The sequence below is a fragment of the Gallus gallus genome, chromosome 5, assembly GCF_016699485.2.
Source record: "Gallus gallus isolate bGalGal1 chromosome 5, bGalGal1.mat.broiler.GRCg7b, whole genome shotgun sequence".
Classification (NCBI taxonomy): domain Eukaryota; kingdom Metazoa; phylum Chordata; class Aves; order Galliformes; family Phasianidae; genus Gallus; species Gallus gallus.
Genome location: NC_052536.1, coordinates 6029187 through 6050915, shown reverse-complemented (window position 1 = coordinate 6050915; position 21729 = coordinate 6029187). Strand labels below are relative to the sequence as shown.

Below are 21729 nucleotides of genomic sequence, written 5' to 3'. Positions count from 1 at the left end.
ATATTGCCATGTTTTGGAAAAATGTGTTGATAGTCAATTAGTTGAAAAACCATGTTCTGTGAAGGTATGAAGATCTCAGTATTGCCACAGTTGCTCGTTGATGCTTGGTAGCTCATTATTTCTTCAGAAACTGACCTTATTTGAGAGGCCATAGGAAGCATAAATGGATGAACAGAAGTTTTGAGAAAGACATAGTGAAAGCTGGAGGCAGTGAGAGCAAAACTGAGCGCAGAGCTCACTTAGACTGATGGGAGAAACACTTTTGGAGTGAGGCCTTTTGGAACACAGAACAAGCTACAATAGTGAAATGTGAAATATATTGGTGAACAGCAAGAAAAGGTGAAAGAAAGTAGCATGTATGAACTAGCGCTTGCACACTGCACCATGGCCAATATTACCCTTGCAAAAAGTAATCAGGACTTGAGGTTTATATATTGCACAAACAGATGTAGATGATGAAACACTCTTTCTTTAGTCATCCTACAGCGTAGCGTCTTTCTTCCATTAATCACAAGTGAAAAAATCCTCTTTAAGTCCTAAAACTAAGGATCATAGAACTATTCTGAGTCCAACCCATTTTCCTAGAGACAAGTTTCTTAAAGTCAAAGTTTAGCAGGAAATACAATAAAGGCAGGGGGAAGCCATTTCTCAGGGGAAAAATAGGTTATCTACAGAATAAATCCAGATGTGTCAATTAGAGTAAGTGTCTTTTTCAGATTTATGAATTCAGTTTCTTTGATGAGATCTCTTGTCATAATCCTCCATGGGAAAATGCTTTCTAGCAGGATATTTGTTACGCAGAGAAGATGAAAAAGCTTTATCTTAAAAAAATGCAGGTTTCATGCTGAACTGCTCACAAATGAACAGGAGTGCAATTTTAATAATTAAAGCTTCTCTTTTTAGTCTTAAAAAAGTCCAGTTAGTTATAAGCTGTGATAGTAGTACGTCCTTGCACTCTTTCTAGGGATGCTATTGTATGTACTTCTGCAAAGAGAGAAAACCATAAAACAAAAAAGCCACGTCACATTCTGTAGTTCTGTACTTTTTAGGTGTGATCTTTCCCTAGCATGGTTGTACTACTTGCACCTAACAGCTCGAAGTCATAGTAACTTCAGTAGCTTGGTGACATGCATTCTGGAAATAGCATGTGATGCAAAGATTTCTGTTGCTTCTTCCCGGCCTCCAAATGCAATGTTCTGGAAAGTATATATTTTGATTCTTTCATGGCAACTTTCATTTGAGGAAAGGTTGAGGGAACTGGGCTTGTTCAGCTTGGAGAAGAGAAGGCTCCGGGGAGACCTCATTGCGACCTTCCAGTACTTGAAGGGAGTGTATAAACAGGAAGGGGAATGGCTGTTTACAAGGATGGACAGTGGTAGGACAAGGGGGAAATGTTTTAAACTGAGACAGGGGAGGTTTAGGTTAGATATTAGGAGGAAGTTTTTCACTCAGAGGGTGGTGACGCACTGAACAGGTTGCCCAAGGAGGCTGTGGATCCCTGGAGGCATTCAAGGCCAGGCTGGATGTGGCTCTGGGCAGCCTGGTCTGGTGGTTGGCAACCCTGCACATAGCAGGGGTTGGAACTGGATGATCATTGTGGCCGTTTTCAACCCAGGCCATTCTATGAGTCTATGATTCTATGACTTCTGTAGTGTCGTTGCTGTGCGTGTCTTTACCTTTTATTTTTACAATCTATTCTTTTTTCCACAAATCCCTACCTCATTATCTCACACTGTCACCTTGCACTGTCTAGCCTAAGGTAGGGGTACAAGCCGGTATCTGCCAGTCCAGGCTTAAATGAAGTTTTCTTCCACAACGTGACAGCACATTGCTAAGAAACATTTACAAAGTTTGGGGATTTTGTGTACAAAATCAGAGGCATGAGAAAGCCAGACATCGTTTCCTGTTTCTATGGCAACACGATGGTGTGTCTAGCTCAGCTATTTTCTCCTTCTATGATTTTATAGATAGCTGGGATGAATCCTGTGAAGTTTAATATTGTCAAAAATAGAAGAATTCTAACTGAGTCTAATCAGAAATAGCAATGCATAAAGGACAATCTCATCTGCAAAAAAAAATGCATAGAGGGAAAAAGTCAGTTATTGCGTCTTCTGATAACACGAAGGCAAATACATAAACCACTCTGGAGCTGCAAAACAATTCTGCATGCTCCAGCTTTGCGTTTGGCTAACGGGTAAATTCCTGTACTTCAGGTCCAAAAGCTTCCTGTGGTACACCATCCCCTAATGCAGCACATCCCTCCTCCAGAAAGTAAATGACAGACTTTAGCCAGAAAGCAGAAATACTTGTTTCACCCAAACCAAAAGAAATATTTGAAGTCCCAGATAAAACACAGTTTAAAAACCCATACAGAATAACTGGCATGTTTACCAGGTTTGATAATTCATCTAAATTTGAATCCAATTGAACTGGAAGAACATTTATACATTTGGATAATTAAGACAAAGATCTTAACCATACAAATTTCCACTATATTTCCACTTGACATTTCAGGAACTTAACAAGAATGAGTAGACTCAATGCCATGTGTGCAGCTGGGTTACCCTGTTCTACTGGATCTGCAGAGCTCCATTTAAGTGAAGAGCAGAGCCTCTTATTTTTCACAGCAAACAAGTTCACCTGACTCTGGGTTGCATGCCAGAATCACAAGGCTGGCACAGTCCTCCATGAAGAGTTCTACCTCTTCCAGCACAGAGTCGCATGCTGTTGTCAAGTACTACATTTACCTAAGCCTTCACAGTTATTTACATTGATTAGGTGTCAGCTAAATCCTAATCAAAAAATGAAATCATGCTTATAAAGCGAACAAATGCTTTAACTGTTACGTGTACCATAGAGAGTCAAGGAAACTTCATTGTTTGGCAGATGGGCTGACTCCCACATTAAGAAATTCATAATTCAATCTCAAAGAAGTAAGGAAGAACATATGTGTTTGTTGGAAAAGGAAAAAAAAACAACCTTTCCATCATTTTTTTTTACTCAGAGCAACCACATATGGCAGTTCCATTTTCTATCACTTACCATTTACTTTCTATTTAAAATTCAAATGTCACTAGCCAAGAAAAAAGTTGAGTATTAAGATGTGTAAAGGCTTCTCAGCTAAGAACAATCACTGCAAAGAACTTTAGACAGATTTGCATTATCCAGTTGGAAGAAACTTACTCATCCCATTCCATCTTTGCTTTTGTTTTTCTTATGCATCCCTCCCATTAATAGTTACTATTTTATGGGTTTTTTTTTTCCAACCACTTCTTGTCTTTCCTTAAGCCAAAATCATTTCACTTTATAACTTTGTGAGTAGTCCTGTATGCATTATTTTCATGCAACTATATGTCTACTGAGTTACCCTATGATCCTACTCCTGCATAAGTACTCTTCAAACAATGGGAACAGTTTATGAGTTAAATGTATATTTACATATCTTTATATGTATTTATTTATCAGAACCTATATGCAGAATTACTACTTCTCTGAAAGGGTGGTCGGGCACTGGAATGGGCTGCCCAGAGAGGTGGTGGAGTCACCGACCCTGGAGGTGTTCAAGGAACATTTGGACGTTGCGTTGAGGGACATGGTTTAATGAGAACTATTGGTGATGGGTGGAGGGTTGGACTGGGTGATCCTGTGGGTCTTTTCCAACCTTGGTGATTCTATGATTCTATGAATTTAAATTTTTAGTCACCATTTCTTTTCAATGTGATTTACCCTAAAAAATCACATCCTCATCTTCAGATGCCAAAAGTCATGTACGTGTCTTTTGTATAGGCTAGATGAAATGAAATTTGTGTTGTATTAATAAAGGTGGACAGATACTGATCATCTTCAGGGGTTACACAGGAATGGGGGAAAAATGCTGAGCTCCTGACACTTGCAAAATAGATGGTGTTGAAATGCATGAGAATACTTTAAAATCTTTGAAGGTAAGTTGAATGCGTATCTACATTTTGCAGATATTCCAGTAACCAGCCTCATAGGCACTGCGGTCAAAAAGGATCTGTTTGCTGTAAGGTAACTTTTCAGAAACTACAGTCCTAATTTGAGATATCTGAGAGGTTTTTTCTAGTGACAAAAGCCTGATCACATTTGTTACGTGTTAGAATCATGCTGAAGGTATTAAAGCAAATACATGGCATGTTAATGAATAAGATATCATTATTACCTAAAGTAGCATTCAAGGTGCTTCTAGCTGACAATATGAAAAAGCTGAAAGGACCTGCTGTGCGAAGTCCTTTGTTTTTGTTATGCTTTAAAAATGCTCTGACTAACGCTATTTTATAGCCACGTTTGTTCTGATTAGCTTTAATGTCACTAGTAATGAGGTAATCCCTTACTCAGCTGTGCATATCCATGTTCTTTAGCTGGTTATAGGCACTATTTTCATTTTAAGAGCTGATGCATAGCAAAGAAAGAGAATGTTTTTGGGTTCTGTATTTTTTCCAAAGCAGAAAGACAAATGGCTGAGAATTTGTGACAGGTGTCTTTACTCTTTCACAAAACAAAATAGACTCTTACTGTCACCGCCTCTGATGCGGCACCCAGCGACAATAACAGCTTGGCATTAAAATGTGTTTCAACCTCTTTTGCAGGAATGTCAGTCAAATTTGTTGGCTGTTCTTTGCACGGTAGTTTACTTTCCCCAAGGTGCACCCGGGCCTAGAGGCAGGCCAAACTCCTCCTCCACAGGGCAGCCAGTAGTAAAACCAACTCTGATGGTACAAAGTTGGCCCTGTAGGTGGTCCTATTTGTTGAGCTGCTTAGTGTTACGGAGACAGAGCGTGTGTGCTTTGGCTGCCTTTTCTTTTTCTTTTACTTACCCTTTGTATGCAAATCAAACAGTAAACCAAGAACAGCCTTAAAGCTCTATTGTGCAAAAATACTCCTTTCACTGTTCCTTTCCACTCACTCTCCACAATCTTCCCTAGCTGTGCTCTATTACATTTTACAGGGACAGCAGCAGAACACATCAGTATTGATTCAACACTCAAAAATATGTCTTGCAGCAAGTTGAGTTTTCCACTGCATTGTCAAAGGCCTTCTTAACTCCCCAGCTCCTGGCAGCGATAGCATCAGCAACTAGATTTTTCACTTAGGGAAAACAACCTGGCAAAGCAAAGTCATGTTTGTGGTCTTTTAACCTTTAAAAAAATAAGAAAGGAGCATTTTCTTGTGATGCCGTTTGTGCAATCCCTATAGCTGGGGATCCGAATCATGTTAACAAAGAGGAAACAGAATAAAAATAAAGAAAATGGGGGGAAAAAGGAAATTAGGATGCAGGACACTCTCTTGTACTTTGCTTCACTCTGCGTTATGTGACAGGAATTGTCAGCAGGCTGATCAGGCTCACACTGGAAAAGTACTGCCAGCTTCAAGCAACAAAATCAGCAATCCCAGCCCCGTGGGGCTCTGAGGGTTGTCACCTAGAGCTTACCTGGATGTTTAGGATTTGCTGTGCAACTCACAGTCACCTCTGTTTTTATGCATGTAGGTGTGTAGGGAAAAGCGACGTGTTTGTCTCTTACAGCAAATTGAACTCAGTTGAATTCTTGTGGACGTTGTCAAACACACAACTTGGCACGTATGACAACTTTCTCAAAATCTGACTGCACCATTTCCCCATTTCCCTTCCTTAATTAGAGCAGTTCAAGAAGAACTGCAGACCAGTGTTGTACAGGTCTGGTTCAAAAGCGAGGTATACCACTTCTAAGTACCCATGAAGAAAGCAGTTGGTGAAATGAAGTAGGAAGCCCAACAAGGATAGTTTATGATAATACATACTTTTAAAGCCTGCCTATCAAAACAATCTTTATGTCCCACCTAGAGTGTTATACCATAAAATGCCCCTGACCCAAGCTGTCCTAAGTAAGGAACCAGTTTTTGCACAGTGCTCTGAAGCTGAAGTGTTGCTGGAGGCTCAGGATTGCTGATGTGACGTAATGCATGCCAAGTCTTACAGGCAGAGCATCTCCTACTGAAGTGTTTTACACTTTGCACAGTTTCAAAATATTGATACACTTAGACTTGAACACACAATTGATTTTTAATTATATTAATAGCATGATTAATATTTGCTTTCCTAAGAAAGCATTTGAAGACTTGATTGTACTGTGCCTAACGCGGGGATAGCAAGTGATGGAAGATTTTCACTACAGTGTGTCTCAAGCAGGCTTCCTGTGACTTCTGATCACTTGCCTTCAACCTGTAGGAGTGTGTCTGCCTCTCTTGTTTTGCAGAGAGCACATCTGCACAGCACAGGGAGATGGAATGTCAGGACACTGCTCTGGCTTCTCCTCTGAAGGAGCTGATCTGGGTGTCTGTCCTGTGTTCAGGCATACTTCTAACCTTGAGGCATACAAATACACACTTACGGCATTATTCACTGCATTCACTGTTATTTGTGTATGGTTTAGACTCTTTCTGTGTCCTTTCAGAAACTCTTTGAACCCCACTGAGTAAAGCTAGTAAGTCAGTCCTGTAGTTAATTGAAGTCAGGTAGGTTTTTAAAGAGCAATCACTGCGTACTTGACAAATGTATCAGAATACTGTATTGACCGGGAGAGCATTTGATACCTTCACTCATTATTTTATTACTTTACGGTAGAGAAATTGTCCCACTGAAATCAGATTTCTGTCTGTCATGGGAAAAAAAGGGTCATTTGCATCTCTTTCTGGGAAAGGAAGGATTAATGCCATCAAACACTGAGAAACTCTTGTACTCAGTGTCTTCAATTCAATATAAGGTGTTTCACACACTAAGAAATAATGCCTAAAGACCCCATAACAGGAGCGCCCAGAACATTTTACCTATTAATAACTGCCCTCTTATGCAGCTTCTCTCTGGAAAGGGAACTGGGTACACTAACTTAGACATCTGAAACTGCATGAGAACTATTCGGGAACGCTGTCCTTGGGCTGTTGGGTTTTGTTTGTTTCTTTGTTTGCTTTAACATACTGAGAGCAGCACGAGCCAGAATTAATGCACAACAAAAAATGCTCCATTTTGACAACGAGGCAAACGTTTATAAGAAAAAACAAACTCCTTGGGGCAGGAGAGCAGTGTGTGTCCATTATGTACATGCAAGTACCCAACCCAAAAAGATGAGTAACACAGTAAAAGAAACCAAGCAAATGTACATAAAGAATCTGTGAGCTTTAGATGCTCATAAGGCAGTATTTTTTGGTATGACACTGGAAAAAGGGGAAAAAAACAACCTGGCTTTATCGATCTAAGTCCTGTGACTGAAGAAAACTTGCATTGACATCAGGCAAATGTTTGGTAGCACAAGGTTGCCAAAATCGTATATTAAATAAGTCAGCATTCATTGTTGTTCGTGGGAAAGATGCCACTGAGAGTTTCAGCTTTTCAGCTGTTGAACAGAAACCTCTAGTTCAGGCCTGATTTTAATTTCCCCGTGCGTAGGGATGTGGTGGTTGCTCCTCAGCATGGCAGAGCACTGCATGTTTCAGCACCAGTTCTTCCCAAGAGAACGGCTGACAAAGGCCAGATGAATAGCGATGCTTTCACACACCCTGGCAGGGACCTACCAACGTCTTGGCTGAACCCTCCAGGACTGGCAGCAGCCATCCGTCTCTCACTTACTCTCACGTGAGCACTAAAACGATGCTGATCAGTGCTTTTTCATACACGCTGCTCCTGCCACGATGCCAAAGCTGCATCTCAGAGGGCACACAGAGGGCAGAAGTCCTACCCCTGTCCCACCTCTTCCCTTCCGAGCACAGCATCACGCCGGTGTTTCACATGATGAAGCATCGGTTTCCTTGCCTTCTAAAAGAAAAATCCAACGTGGTTGCTAAAAGCCTTTCGTGTGCTCGATTTGCAGGAGAGCTGCTCCCTCTGCTGAGTTTTCTGTTGATCGCCACCGGCACCTGATGTCCTTCCTCACCATGCTGGGGCCCAGTCCCGACTGGAATGTGGGCCTGTCTGCTGAGGACCTCTGCACCAAGGACTGTGGCTGGGTTCAGAAAGTCGTGCAGGATTTAATCCCCTGGGATGCCGGCACAGACAGTGGCGTCACCTATGAGGTATTTGGACTACTTGTAATGGATTTCACTCAAGCTGATTTACCTACATTTACCTAAAGTCGGTGAAGAAGGAAAGCTATTCAATCCACAGTCATGCCGTGTGTGCCTTTATACTGCTCTGCTCGTTTTGTTTTGAACCATATTTATGTTTTCTTTCTTCTGCTTGCAGTCACCCAACAAACCTACAGTTCCTCAAGAGAAGATTAGACCACTTACAAGCTTAGATCACCCTCAGAGTCCATTTTATGATCCAGAAGGAGGATCTATCAAGCTTGTAGCCAGAGTCGTCATTGAAAGAATTGCACGCAAGGTACACTGTATTTTATAAGTAGAATCCTCAAGCAAGCAAAAACCACGCTCTCTTAAGACAAAATCTTCCCTTCTTCCTGCCACCAAATCTCTGCTCCCTAATCTACCTCCAAGGAATATAATGGTAGAAATTAACTTTCTTGCATTTAAAACTATCGTAAGATAGTCTAACTTCCAATAATTACTGCATCTGCTTAGTTGCAGATTACTATATTTTTTTTTTAATAGAAGAGAAAAAAACATGATCTAATGAGGTATTCAGTGTTTCCTCTTGTTACTGCTGCAGCTCCAGCAGTGCCTCTCAGTGCACTGTCTCAACCCCTCTGCACGTACACATTCCTATATCCAACCTCCACAGTCATTTCTTTCTTTGCAGGGGGAGCAGTGCAACATCGTACCTGATAACATAGATGATATTGTGGCAGACCTAGCACCAGAAGAAAAAGAAGAAGGTACTTTTTGAATTAGTTGGTGCTGGACTATATTTTGTTCCATTTTCCACTGTTATTTCTAGATATAGTAAGAAACTGACTTAGGAGTAGAAATAAGTTTCACTTATTCACTTATTCACACTTATTAGTCAAGAAGTGACTTAGCTTTTCATCCTTTCTAGTATGTATGTGCTATTAGCCTCCACTTATACAGAAAAGGCATTGCACGTGTAGCTGGCAGATGACCATAACAATAAAAGCAATAAAAGATAACCTTTAAGGGGGTTCAATGTAAAGTGCAGTTGGGTTTTTTGTTTTGTTTTGTTTGCTTGTTTTTCAACTCAAATTTTCCAGGTTTTTTGGAGTTAGAATGGAGCAGTTTAGAGTGCAGAAAGAAATAATGTTTGATATTAGCATCTAAAGCAATTACTAGCCAATTATGAAGAGAGGTGGATGGAAGATAGAATACTGTTAATGTTTATTGCCTTTTCATGTTTTCAGATGATACCCCTGAGACCTGCATATATTCAAACTGGTCCCCCTGGTCAGCCTGCAGCTCCTCTACCTGTGAGAAGGGCAAGAGGATGAGGCAGAGAATGCTTAAAGCTCAGCTGGACCTCAGTGTGCCCTGTCCTGATACCCAAGATTTTCAGCCATGCATGGGTCCAGGCTGCAGTGATGAAGGTAATCAAGAGGAAAGGGCAGAGGAGAACACTGCACAGGGCCACTCTTACTTCTCTTTTAAAGTTCTTAGAAGGTATTAGTTGCTGTGTGATCTGAATTATAGCAGAAATAAGAGTTACTGCAGAAGAATACAAATTCAAACGGTCTGTGGTGAACTCTGCAGTTCAGCTGAGTGGGTGCATGAAGTACACAGAAGTGTAAAGGAAAGGAGTAAAGTAAGCAACAGAGAAGACAGGGTGTGAGGGGCAGCACTGAAGTGACACCGCACATAGATGGGCAGCTGTAGAGTTATTGGTGGGTGGGCAAGTAATTGTGTAAATATTAGCAATTGAAATGGTCCTCTGTATTTTAGATGGTTCAACTTGCATGATGTCTGACTGGATTACATGGTCCCCCTGTAGTGTTTCCTGTGGAATGGGAACGCGATCTAGAGAGAGATATGTAAAGCAATTCCCCGAAGATGGCTCTATGTGCAAAGTGCCTACTGAAGAAACTGAGAAATGTATTGTAAATGAGGAATGCTGTAAGTATTTCATTTAGCTTTGTAGAATCCGGTCAATAGAAGAACTGCCTGGAACATTTTTTCATATGAGCTCTGCTACTGAAGGACCTTCTCTATCCATTTTGTGTAGCCCCTAGCAGCTGCCTTGTCACCGAATGGGGAGAGTGGGATGAATGCAGTGCTAGCTGTGGCACGGGAATGAAAAGGCGACACAGAATGATCAAGATGACTCCTGCTGATGGATCTATGTGCAAGGCAGAAACTACAGAGGCAGAGAAATGCATGATGCCCGAATGCCGTAAGTCTGTGAATTTATCTCCTCTGCTACAGAGAGAGACATCATTTCTGACATGCTGCTCCATCACACCACAGAACACAGCCCGAGCACAAGCAGCATTGCTTTTTCTGGTTCTCCTTAAAATTGGATCCCTTAAGGAAAGTGCGTTATGTACCACGCTTACCAACAGAACCTGAGTGTAGGTAAAACATACTCAGTGGTATGCTATTGCTGTATTATCCATACAGTGATGTGTCTACTCACAAGCCACGCATACATAAGCAACTCTAGTTTCATGGGATATGAGGTGTATTTGTCCTCTGAAAGTATTGAGACTGTACAGAGATAAGATATAGAAAAACATAGTAAAAAAAAAAGGTATTAAAACCAAGCAAGCCTTTTTATCTTTCTCCCTGAGCTTCTATATCAGCATCATTCTGCTTGTGACTCATTTTGCCCAAAGTGACAACGAAGCATAGGTGGTGGAAGGCAGATAAAAGTATGTTTTTCACCTGTGTTATTTTCAAAATGCATACCTTTGTAGATTACATATAACAAGTACTTATTACCTCTTTATATTCATATTAGATACTATTCCCTGCCTTCTATCCCCATGGTCTGAATGGAGCGACTGCAGCGTGACTTGTGGGAAGGGAATGCGAACCCGGCAAAGGATGCTGAAATCTGCAGCTGAGCTTGGAGACTGCAATGAGGAACTGGAGCAAGCAGAGAAATGCATGCTACCTGAATGCCGTAAGTGTGGAAACCTTTGGGGAAGAGGAAAACCAATTTTATGTATGGGACTCTTGGCTCAGAAGTCTATTGTTATTTGTTAGCATCTTTTTACATTTTTCTTTTAATATTGCAACTTCATATTCCTTATAGTGAAGCTTAGAGAGTACAAGATAGATGAGTGGACAGTGAGGCTGACTGAGGGCTGGCTGACTGGCAGAGCTCCAAGAGTTGTGATCAGCAGCGCAGCCTACTTGGAAGCCTGTAGGTAGTGGTGTTCCCCAGGGTTTGGTGCTAGGTCAGGTCTGGTTCAACATCTTCATTGCTTACGTGGGGTATGGGATAGAGTCCAATTTCAGCAAGTTTGCTGATGATACAAAGCTGGGAGGAATGGTTGACACTCCGGAAGGCTGTGCTGCCATTCAGTGAGACCTGGATGGACTGGAGAGTTGAGCAGAGAGGAACCTGATGAGGTTTAACAAGAGCAAGTGTAGAGTCCTGCACTGGGGTAGGAATAACCACATGCATCAGCACAGGCTAGGGGCTGACCTGCTGGAGAGGAGCTCTGTAGAGAAGGACTTGGGCATCCTGGTGTACAACATGAGCTAGCAGCGAGCCCTTGTGGCCAAGAAAGTCAGTGGTATCCTGAGGTGTATTAAAAAGAGTGTGGCTAGCAGGTGAGGGAGGTGATCGCACTCCTCTACTCTGCCCTGATGAGGCCACATCTACAATACTGTGTCTAGTTGTGGGAAAGCACTCTGAAACCTGGAATGCTGTATAGACTGCATTTGGATTCTGTAGAGTGTGGGTCAGCAGTTGGTAAGAGCAGTCATTGCCTCCTTGAACTCTGTAAGCAAATGATTTTATACTCTTGCTCTGATTCTTGTTCTCCATCTGTATTACTCCTAAATCAACCCACGGGGGGCATTTTGTTTTATTTCTTATTGTGTACTTCTGGCTATTGAGAGCTAGATTATGACTATGTCCTCATCTTGCCTTACTTAGTCCTGTGGTGATGAGCAATAATGTCTTAGGTATATGGTTACTCCATATTTAACACAATACCATAACTTCAGGCAACAGTTTGTGCACTTCCCAATAGCAAACGAGTCAGGATTAATTATAAGTCAGTCCTAATTATAAGTAAGTCCTTGTACTCAAATGCAGAATGTGCCCTTGTGAGAAAGGAAGGAAATAAAAGTTTAGCATCACCCGTGAGATTCTTTTGGTCCATAAAAGGAACAAGAAAAAGGCTCTGTCTTTGATATAGCTCTGACCTGTACTGTACCCTTTTTAATAAACTACATCCCTTTGCAATCCACATTGCATAGGAATGTCACATAGGCCAGAGCATGGCGTGGAGGCAACAGCATTGGTTTTAGACCCTACACAACTAAAGCCTCATCCTTCTTGGGTGGTGTAGACTTCTGATTGCTTTGCTGTCTTTGTGAAGAGTGATAGCCTAAGGCTTTGCTAAATGAACAAGATCTGATTGCTTTTAGTGCCATGTTGCCAGCTGGTTTCTGAGGCTCTATATCTAACTAGATTATTTTTCACAAGAAGTATTGGCTATAAAAGACTTTTCTACTGCAATTTGCTAATTCAGCTTTTATTAAATAATGTGAAATATCATTTTGGTTATTATTTGCTGTGAGCTTTTAGGGAGTACTGAAAAGATGAAAACTTCTGAGACATAGACTTAATGGTACTAGCAGCCTTTGCTGCTAGTGAAAAAAATATGGAAGTTTCTTTCTTTCTTTTTGGCTTTAAAAAAAGGCTCCTTTTAGGTTTTTCTTGTTTTGTTTTGTTTTTTGCCAGACATCACAGATTCTGTGTAATAGTTCTCATTCTTTGCAGCCATTGACTGTGAGCTAACGGAGTGGTCCCAGTGGTCCGAGTGCAATACCTCCTGTGGGAAGGGCCACATGATCAGAACAAGAATGATCAAAATAGAACCACAGTTTGGAGGAACAGCATGCCCAGAAACTGTCCAACGTACTAAATGTCGAGTAAGGAAATGCCTGAGAGGCCCAGGTATGGAAAAGAGGCGTTGGAAGGAGGCCCGGGAGAAAAGAAGAAGTGAACAAGCAAAAAAAAATATTGATAATGAGCAATATCCAGGTGAGTGTGAAAGCACTGGTTAGCATGCTCCTGTCTGACTCTCTGTGTAACGGGGAAGAATTTGTGAGCAGCTCCTCTTAATGCTCTGGGAACTTGTTCTCCGTGTTTTGTTCTAGCAACGGGATAAAGTACAGCTGTTTCAACATTTGGCTGTGATCAAGAAAGTACAGGGCAGGTTTAGGGTGCAATGGAGAAAGGCTTGCATCTGCCCATGTCTGATCACTGTAATCACATGTGATCTGAACCAAGTTACCTCAGTGATTTGATTCAGAGCCAGACTGCTGTGAGAGATCTGCTCTGTTTGGAATAAGGAGCAGTACCCAAGTAGTACTGATGCCTCTAATCAATATAACACAGTATCTTGTACAGCTTACGTTACCAGCCTATGAATCACTGCTAGTTTGTGGTTCATGGTTGTCTAACATTTAACAATTTTTTATATTTTATAATGGAGATGGGAAATTTCTTTTTTAATACATTTTCCAATGTTTTTCAAATGCACCTGTGTATATTTAATTGGGTTCCTTAATTACATACTCCATAAGTTAGACAATATGCTATCTTAAATCCCAAAGATGCAGGTGTGCAGACATGCATAGTAGTACCTGTTAGACTCAGTCAAATGACAACTCCTTTTTTCCCCAGTTTGTAGGCTGAAACCATGGACTGCTTGGACAGAATGTTCTACACTCTGTGGAGGTGGAATTCAGGAGCGCTACATGATGGTAAAGAAGAGGTCCAAAAGCACTCAGTTTACTAGCTGCAAAGACAAAAAGGAGCTAAGAGCATGTAACGTTCATCCTTGTTAGGAAAACACAAGGCTTCCAAGTGATGCACTCTGAGCTATAAAAGGAAAGTCAACCTTGGTTTGGTTTTTAAAACAAACAAAAGTATAAAGTGTATATTAGTTTTCATTTTTGCAGTGTGGTTTGCTTTTTAGTCTTGCTGGTGCAAGAAATATATTTTATAAATATTTCCTCACAGATTAATGCTGAGAGTAAATCTTTGATGCTCCAGCTAGCCCTTACTGCATAAAAATAGTAGGTCATTGTGAGTCATTTAACTGAAGTACAGACATATCTGTGGACATGGAATAGCCATATAGAAATACTACTTGTAAAGACATGGGATGCATGCATATTAACATAACTAATTTGAAGTGACATGTTTCATATGTGGGAGGATTTCTCTCTTGATTTGATTTTAAAAATCCAAAGCAGTGCCTATGTGATTATACAACTATGCCAAGGAGAAATTTCAGTAATGCTGGTTCAATAATATTAAAGGTGCATGTTTATCTTTTTACAATATTGGGTTAAGCGATAGTTGAAATAATTACCCTACATACTTTTGTTCACATGGATGCTGCGTTCCATGCAAAATCATCTTTGTTTCTCAAATAGCAACTTACTTAAATAATCTGTGCAGCTCAATAGTGATGTCAGCCCATAACACAGTCACAACACACAAAGAACATGTGGCTATCACAGTACCTGTCCACTGTCTCTCAGAATGGGCACAGAACTAAGAGGAACTGGTCCAGACACGGTGGGTCACAACAGCTATGTCATGGGAAGACCTCCCCATGAGAGGCACTACAGGACCAGATGCAGTTTCAGAAGGACATTGATCACAGGCAAAGAGAGAAAGAGCTTTATGAGAATGGGTGAGCCAGGTTCCCCTGCATCCCTCATAGCAAACAAAAGGAAAGGAACTGTTGACGTGAAACAATTACACACACACACAAAAAAATAAATATTACAAATTGATACAAGAATATTTTTACAGCAGCGTCATTTATGTCTTTTCACTTGGAGTTTTTTTTTTCAGTAGGATCTAAAAGTTCATACATCTGTGAGAATTATCCACTTTGATATGCACTAGCCAGGATAAACATCTTCCCTGGCCACGTAAGCAAGCAACAAACTGTCTGAAATTAGCTCCCAACCACTCTAATTGCTTTTGCTATTTTACACCTTCTCCCGAGGAGTTTAGCTGTTATCCCTGCACTGAGTGAGGTGTGGGACTTTGAGATACACTTGTATTGGGATATAATGCTGTCCCCTAAGTTTAACAATTTATCCTTAAAGATAAGGGATGGAGGTGACAGGTTATCTTTTTGTCCAGGAAAGGCAGCGTACACCTGTGTCTCTACATAAATAATAACAATGCACTGAAAATAAAAGACTGTTGATGCTAACATTGAAAACAAAAAAACCTTGAGAGAAATGAATGGAGAAGCATTTATGTTACAGTCTCTATAAACCAGCCTTAAACAGCTTACTTTTTTAATGCTCTGTCGCAATCCTGAGAGCCCAACACCCAAGGTGTTAAGTGTCTGCATGTGATGTGAACCACAGCCCACTGAGGCTGTTTGTCTTCACCACCACTGCTCTGGGGATCTCCTTACCTCCCCGTGTCTGGATGGGCAGGTTGCATTACATCATAGGGCTTTTCATCAGCAAATCAACACTGGACTCTGCAAGGACTGCTCAGGACTTCCGCAGCTGTCGCATGCCACCCCCTGAGGTATTTTATTGCTTTTCTTAGACCTGGAATTAAGGGAGAGCTGGGGAAATAATGGAACCAGGGCAGTGCTTAGCCTCTTCCAATGCTGCTAAATGAAATGGGTGCAAGCTCTTAGTGAACCAAACCAGGAGAAAAACAAAAACAACAGTTTCATGCTAAAACCAAACACTCTACATTTTGCACAGCTTGGCTCATTTAATAATAGTTATTAAGCTAGTCTGCTTCCTTGTGCCTATTGAAAAATTTCATCCCTATAGCACAATCATTACACTGTAGCAAGAAGAGTGTCCCTAAGTAATGTATTTATGATCTTACCTTGCACATTACCCTTTTAAGGACCACAAAATAAAACAAAATTCCACGCAACGATAAAGATTGTGAAGCAGTGACCAGTCAAGCACATTTCAGGTGGAGAAACAGGTGGTTACAGAGAAGGGCTACAGCAAATAATGCCAGGTGCCCAGCCAGGCGAGGCTACAGACCAGAGCCATTCAGTACCTCTGTGAGCTGCTCCTGCTGAGTCTGATAGAGCCCAGCCAGCTGAGGTGGGTCAATAAGAAAGAGAAGCTTCAGCTGTATAATCTGCAACAGAGTGGTGGTTGTGTGCTTGGACCTGTGAGAGCCAGGGGTGGGGGAGCAGAAGAGCATCTCTTGAATGGAAAGAAAAAATGATATGATTTCACAGAGTGCATTTTTTCTCATCAATCCTTATCAGCTGTTCACGCTAATCCTGCAGAGCCATGCCAGCTTCTGCAAATAATCAATTAAAATTAATGGTGTTTTTATTTTCATCATTTTTCCGGTTCATCAAGCTGTTCTATCTTAATGATTCCCTTTGCCAAAGGCTGCCCAGTCCAGATGTACCTTCAGGCATGTAGGAGATATGTAACATCTTTCTGAACATGCTCACAAAAATGCCCACGCAAAATAAATCAGTCCAGCTTGCCTTTCATTGCAGTTCTTACCAACTCGATGCTCCACAGACATAACTGTCTTCTAGTGAGGAGGCTCTGCAGTGTGATTCCCAGTCATTTCTCTTAGGCTTGTTAAAAGTTATGAGTGTTGGATATTTTTTCCCACCTCGTTAATCCATGCAACGACAATGGAGGTTGCATTTGGGCAGAAATGCGTGATCATTCCTGCTTGGGTTCAGCTTTTCCCACTGTTTTTCTGTTGGAACACCTTACGAGTCACTTGTCTTTCTTCTCACTTGATACGAAAAGATATTTAAGCTTGTTACGTTTTGTAAAAAAAAAAAAAAAAAAAAGAACAAACGAAAACGAACAAAAAAATGAGGTTGATTTTCTATTCAGAAAACAAAAAGCTCTGATAAACAATATGTAGAAGTACCGTATTGTTACTGTAGACTTTCTAGTAGTGTAATAGCCACTGGTTATCAGTCAGTACAAATGAGAACTTTCTCTCTCACCTCACGAATAATATTGCTGAACTGAAAGCACAGACATTGCTCCACTTTTGTAGACCTCAACTATCAGATCCTAGCATTGTGTGTACATTATTTTTTTCTAACATACGGACTGTAGAAACTTTACACGTAATACAAGAGAAAAGTTAGGGGCATAACAGATGTACAGTAGGACTCTGTGTGTGCAGCATACCATTTAAAACAGAATCTTGTTTGATTGCGTTCTTAGATTTCCTTCATCGTTTTTGTTTGCTGTGGATAATTACAAAAAAGCTACCATGAATATTTCTTACCAAAGTCTTGTGTAGGTGTTTTGTAGCTGTCTGGCTAACACATTATTATTTTGGAATAAAGACATCTTTACTATGAAATATGCAATTGTATGTGATTCTGTTCCACCAGTATAATTACGTACACCCCAAAAAGCCAACCATGCACTAATCGTCACAAGGAATCAAGCCATGCACTTCGTTACATTTTAGTCCTGTTCAAGTCAATGGGATACTTGGAATGAGCTGGATTTTATTACATCTGGTCATTATTTCTACTTGGAAGTTACTTGTATACTGTTCTTATTGGCAGTTTGCAGCTAGTTAAAAATCACAGGGTAGCTTAGCATCTTTACTCCAATTCTTACTCTCATGCTGATGTTTTTATAAAAAGAAATGATTTAAAAGAGCACACAATACACAGATAGGAAATCCAATTATAAGTGAATCTTGCAGCTAAAAGTGACCACTGTTCGTTTTCCTGGAAAACCCCTATTGTAAATTGGAAGCGTAACAAGGCTGAGGTGGCACTAGATGTAGTTGCTTACAGATAACAAGTTAAATGTTCCTTACTGGTAACTGAAGGCACTCGAGTCCAGTAGAAGTCCCCTGGAACGTAGCTGCTCTCAGCAGAAAAATGCTCAGCATTTCCAAGCAGCTGTTTCAAGACAGGTTTGTCTGCAGGTACAACAGCAGCACAAGGCACCCAGGCAGCACTGCTCACTTGCAGAGCTGCCTATGGGTTGGGCAGCTCTGCTCCAGCAGCACCAGGCTGCTTAGAAAGGGAAGCAAACCTTTTCTTTCAGCCACTCGACCATGAGTGATTTACCTGCTATTAAAAGCACAAATCCAGAACTCACATTCTGCAGTCCTGCTTCAGCTTGTTGGTGAACAGTGGAGCTCCAGCAAAAAAACAAGTCTGGCCTAGCAGGACTGCTGGGCACTGTCATGTTACATACAACCAATGGACTGACTATTCTGAAGAACAATTTACTGTAGACAAGTGAACTAACCTATGCTTTCTTCAGTGACAGCGTGAAGGAAAGTGAATTTAGGGAGCAGTTGTTTAATATTCCACATACTGAATGAAGAGACATCTGGAACAGCAATTATGCTATTATAGTCCATAAAACTCTATCAGAAGAGCTCTTACTCAAAGGGGCTCACAGGCTCACAAGCCAACATACAGGCAGTTAAATGCTACCCATGCAAGTGACTGCTGGGGACCTACTTGGCTGTGCCTGCCAGTCCTCAACCATGACTTGTAACATGGATTGATTCTCTCTCTTATCATTAGGGCTAATCTGCCATCCTCATGGTCTTCGATACTGAGTTTCCGAGGCAGCAAAAAACCTAATAAAACCCTGAAATTATGCAGGGCTCTTTCCTAAAATCTGAAGCCTAACATTTCTTTGACAACTCTAATTAATTTCTATTATTTCTGATATATCTATTGATGCCACACATTGTCATATGACCATGCTCCTGCCTACCTGCAAAGCAAACACACGTGTGTGGTATACAGCATGTGCAGACACAGATATTTTTCATGTCTTTCTCTATATAGGCAGCAACATAGACACTACTGGAAGAAAAACCCTTCCCAGCAAATTGGAATGTGCTTAAGAATCTTTTGCAGCCAACTTGCAGCACTTAGCATTCTTTGCTCCACATGCAAACCCATTTAAGATCTTTACTGCAATGCTTTCAACTTTGGGACTCAGTCACTTCACACAGCATTGTGCAAAACAAGGCAATTGCAGGGCACCTCAACCGTATTGAGTTCTGTCTCCTCTGGCTTCCAGAAGACAGAACAGTTTTGCCATAACTGATGGGCACATTAACTGCACAGTAGGCAACAACATTTTTCACATGCAGCCTAGATAGTTCAATGCAGCTAAAATGCTAATGCTCTGAGCATTGCAGTCTTCTCATCTCCTTCATAAACGCCCTAGGGAACACTGCTTATCTCACCAACAGTAATACACTCACACCCATTGAGAAAGGAAAGATCTTCCCTTCTGCTTGCTTACCAGATCTGTACAAAGGGGGAAACGTAGCTTCTCACGACTCCCAGCTTTCTTCCATGTCATCAGCAAATGGCAAGGTATTCTGAAGTGCCAAGGTCTTTTAAAACAAGTGTGTGATAAATGTTTTGGAGAGGTCACCCTCTGCAGACACTGGGGGAAATCAGCTCCACCCCTCTTGTTGCACCATATGATCCACCAGCAGAGCAGCAGACAGAGGCATGGGAGCAGCTCTGGCTGAAGTCCCTCAGGGACCCTATCAGGAGTGTACAGAGACACCAGGAAACTGTTTGCTGTTCTGTAAAGGCCAAAAACCCACCACACACTCCCTGCACTGTGCCAGCCAGCGCCTTCATGCCTGTTGTGGAATGGAGCTCGGGGCCACCTAAACCACCCACATACCTGTTATTTGCCTGCAATACTTTATGAACATAAGTAAGTAGAAAGTTAAAAACAAGAAGAAAAGGTGCTTCTGTACTTACAGAATCCTTAAGTCCATTTGAGTATTGAGGAAACCAATCTAGTGCCTAGAAAAGAAAGGAAGGTCACAGATTATCACATGAGGGTGTAAAAGCAGTCTTCATCATGAGTTCAAAATGCACAAAATGTTATGAATAGGATTCAGTTTTTATACCACTTAAACTATACAGGTAAAAACAAGATGTAGAAACACAGGAACAGTGCATACTTCCAAGTGCAAAAAAGCAACTACACGATTTAGAAAGGCAAAAAGGAACAAAACTATTCAGAAAACATTTACAAAAAGACAAACTTTGGTCATGCAGTCTACTTGCAAACATATACTTCTGCTTTACTTACATATAACTTGCATTAAGCTCTAACTTGTATCTACCTTCAGTGCCAGAAATGAGCGTAAATACCCTTGGGTGGGTGTGTAAGTCAGTGTAAATCAGAAAGCAGTACTGATAGATTTGCATGTGTGTAGATATGCATACAGGATTGCAGTCTCTTTCTGCAAACATTACATACCCGGAGAAATAAACCTACAGTCCACCAGATGGCTCTCGAAGCCAACAAAGATGGGTTTTTCTTTAGAAAATACAAAATAAATGACCAAAGCCAGCCCAGCAGCATGGCCTACATGCCCAGTGCCTCTGACTGCCTTAAGCACTGAGCGGAAACACAGATTTAGGAACATTTCCACTGCAGTTTAAAGATCTAAAATGTTTCATTTAATTTTCTGTGAGCTTTTCAAAAGCATCTTTTTGTCCTTTTTCACCCCGTGATACATTCTACAATTAAAGCAGTTTGACAGGGTTTGCACGCCTACCTTCTGCTAACATGATGTGCTTAACTGCATGCGCAATCCATTGTTTTCTTTCTTGAAGTCATGCTCACTCCCAGATGCATGTTTTCAAGCTCCTCATTTCTATAGTAACCAGAACCAGACCCACTTCTCTAACAGAGGACAACTCAGCCATTTCTGTCCCACTGCAGTGTTCTTTCTTTATTTTCTATTTATGGCTAAAATAACAAGAACTCAACAGCAAAAAGAGAGCTGACAGTAAAGAGCATATCTCTAGTAAAAACAGAATGCTTATTTTTGTGTTTCATTATTTCCTGGAAAACTCATTAAAATTAATTCATTATTTTCCTGGAACTAACCTCTGGAAGCTTCTTCCAAAAGCCTATTACACCCAGCCCAGATTTCAGAGGCTGCTTGCTATGGGACAGGGTGCCCACGTCAGATCACAGCAGGTCACAGTGCTCTTACTGCTGGGAAGGGCTGCCAGGCTCCCGATGACAAGCTGGGCTGCAGAGCAGAAATGGCTGTAAGGACCACCCCTCTCTGCCTCTGTGCCTCATTGGGAAAGGATGCATTGTTTCTCCTCCAGCTTTTCACTTAGGGGAGCAGGTTGCATCAGGCGGTGTCCTACAGCATGTTGCTTAGTGTAATGGGTCTTTACACCCTTCCTGTTCTCCAAGTAATGCTTCAGTAACAAGAATAATGTCTGAAAACATCATCTTCCCTGAAATTATTTCCCTCTGCAGAAAAGAAGATTGACAATGCAAACTGATGATGCTTTCTTCTCAAAAGAGGGCTAAGGTTGTGCATGTTTGGAATTCTTTTAGTACATTGCATTACAAAACCAACATCTCTATCTGCTACAGTGAAATTGCAAATTAACCCCCTTTAAAAGTAGGTCAGCTCACATCTCTTACAAGAGCAGCACTATGAAATCAATCTTAATATCACTATCACATATTCATGATTGCAATGGTGGGTGTCCCACAAGAAGGAGAGTTATGACACCATATGACAGCTTTTGTACCTTGTTTCCCCCCTTCCCTCCCCCCCCACCCCCCTTTCCCCATTGGCTGGGTACTCCAGGTTCACAA

At 41.2% G+C, this 21729-nt stretch overlaps 1 protein-coding gene across 2 annotated transcripts in view; it reads left to right on the top strand.

The window, feature by feature from the left end:
- The window catches only part of SPON1 (spondin 1), a 166632-nt gene extending 149189 nt beyond the window's left edge, over positions 1 to 17443 (top strand). For both annotated transcript variants that reach the window (XM_025150570.3, NM_204851.2), the window contains exons 8-16: positions 7860 to 8061; positions 8231 to 8371; positions 8747 to 8822; positions 9303 to 9485; positions 9838 to 10008; positions 10118 to 10285; positions 10853 to 11017; positions 12854 to 13117; positions 13763 to 17443. In XM_025150570.3, coding sequence (XP_025006338.1) covers positions 7860 to 8061; positions 8231 to 8371; positions 8747 to 8822; positions 9303 to 9485; positions 9838 to 10008; positions 10118 to 10285; positions 10853 to 11017; positions 12854 to 13117; positions 13763 to 13926 — 1534 coding nt within the window. In that variant the 3' untranslated portion in view covers positions 13927 to 17443. The remainder of the gene's footprint in view (positions 1 to 7859; positions 8062 to 8230; positions 8372 to 8746; positions 8823 to 9302; positions 9486 to 9837; positions 10009 to 10117; positions 10286 to 10852; positions 11018 to 12853; positions 13118 to 13762) is intronic.
- The last annotated feature ends 4286 nt before the right edge of the window (positions 17444 to 21729 follow it).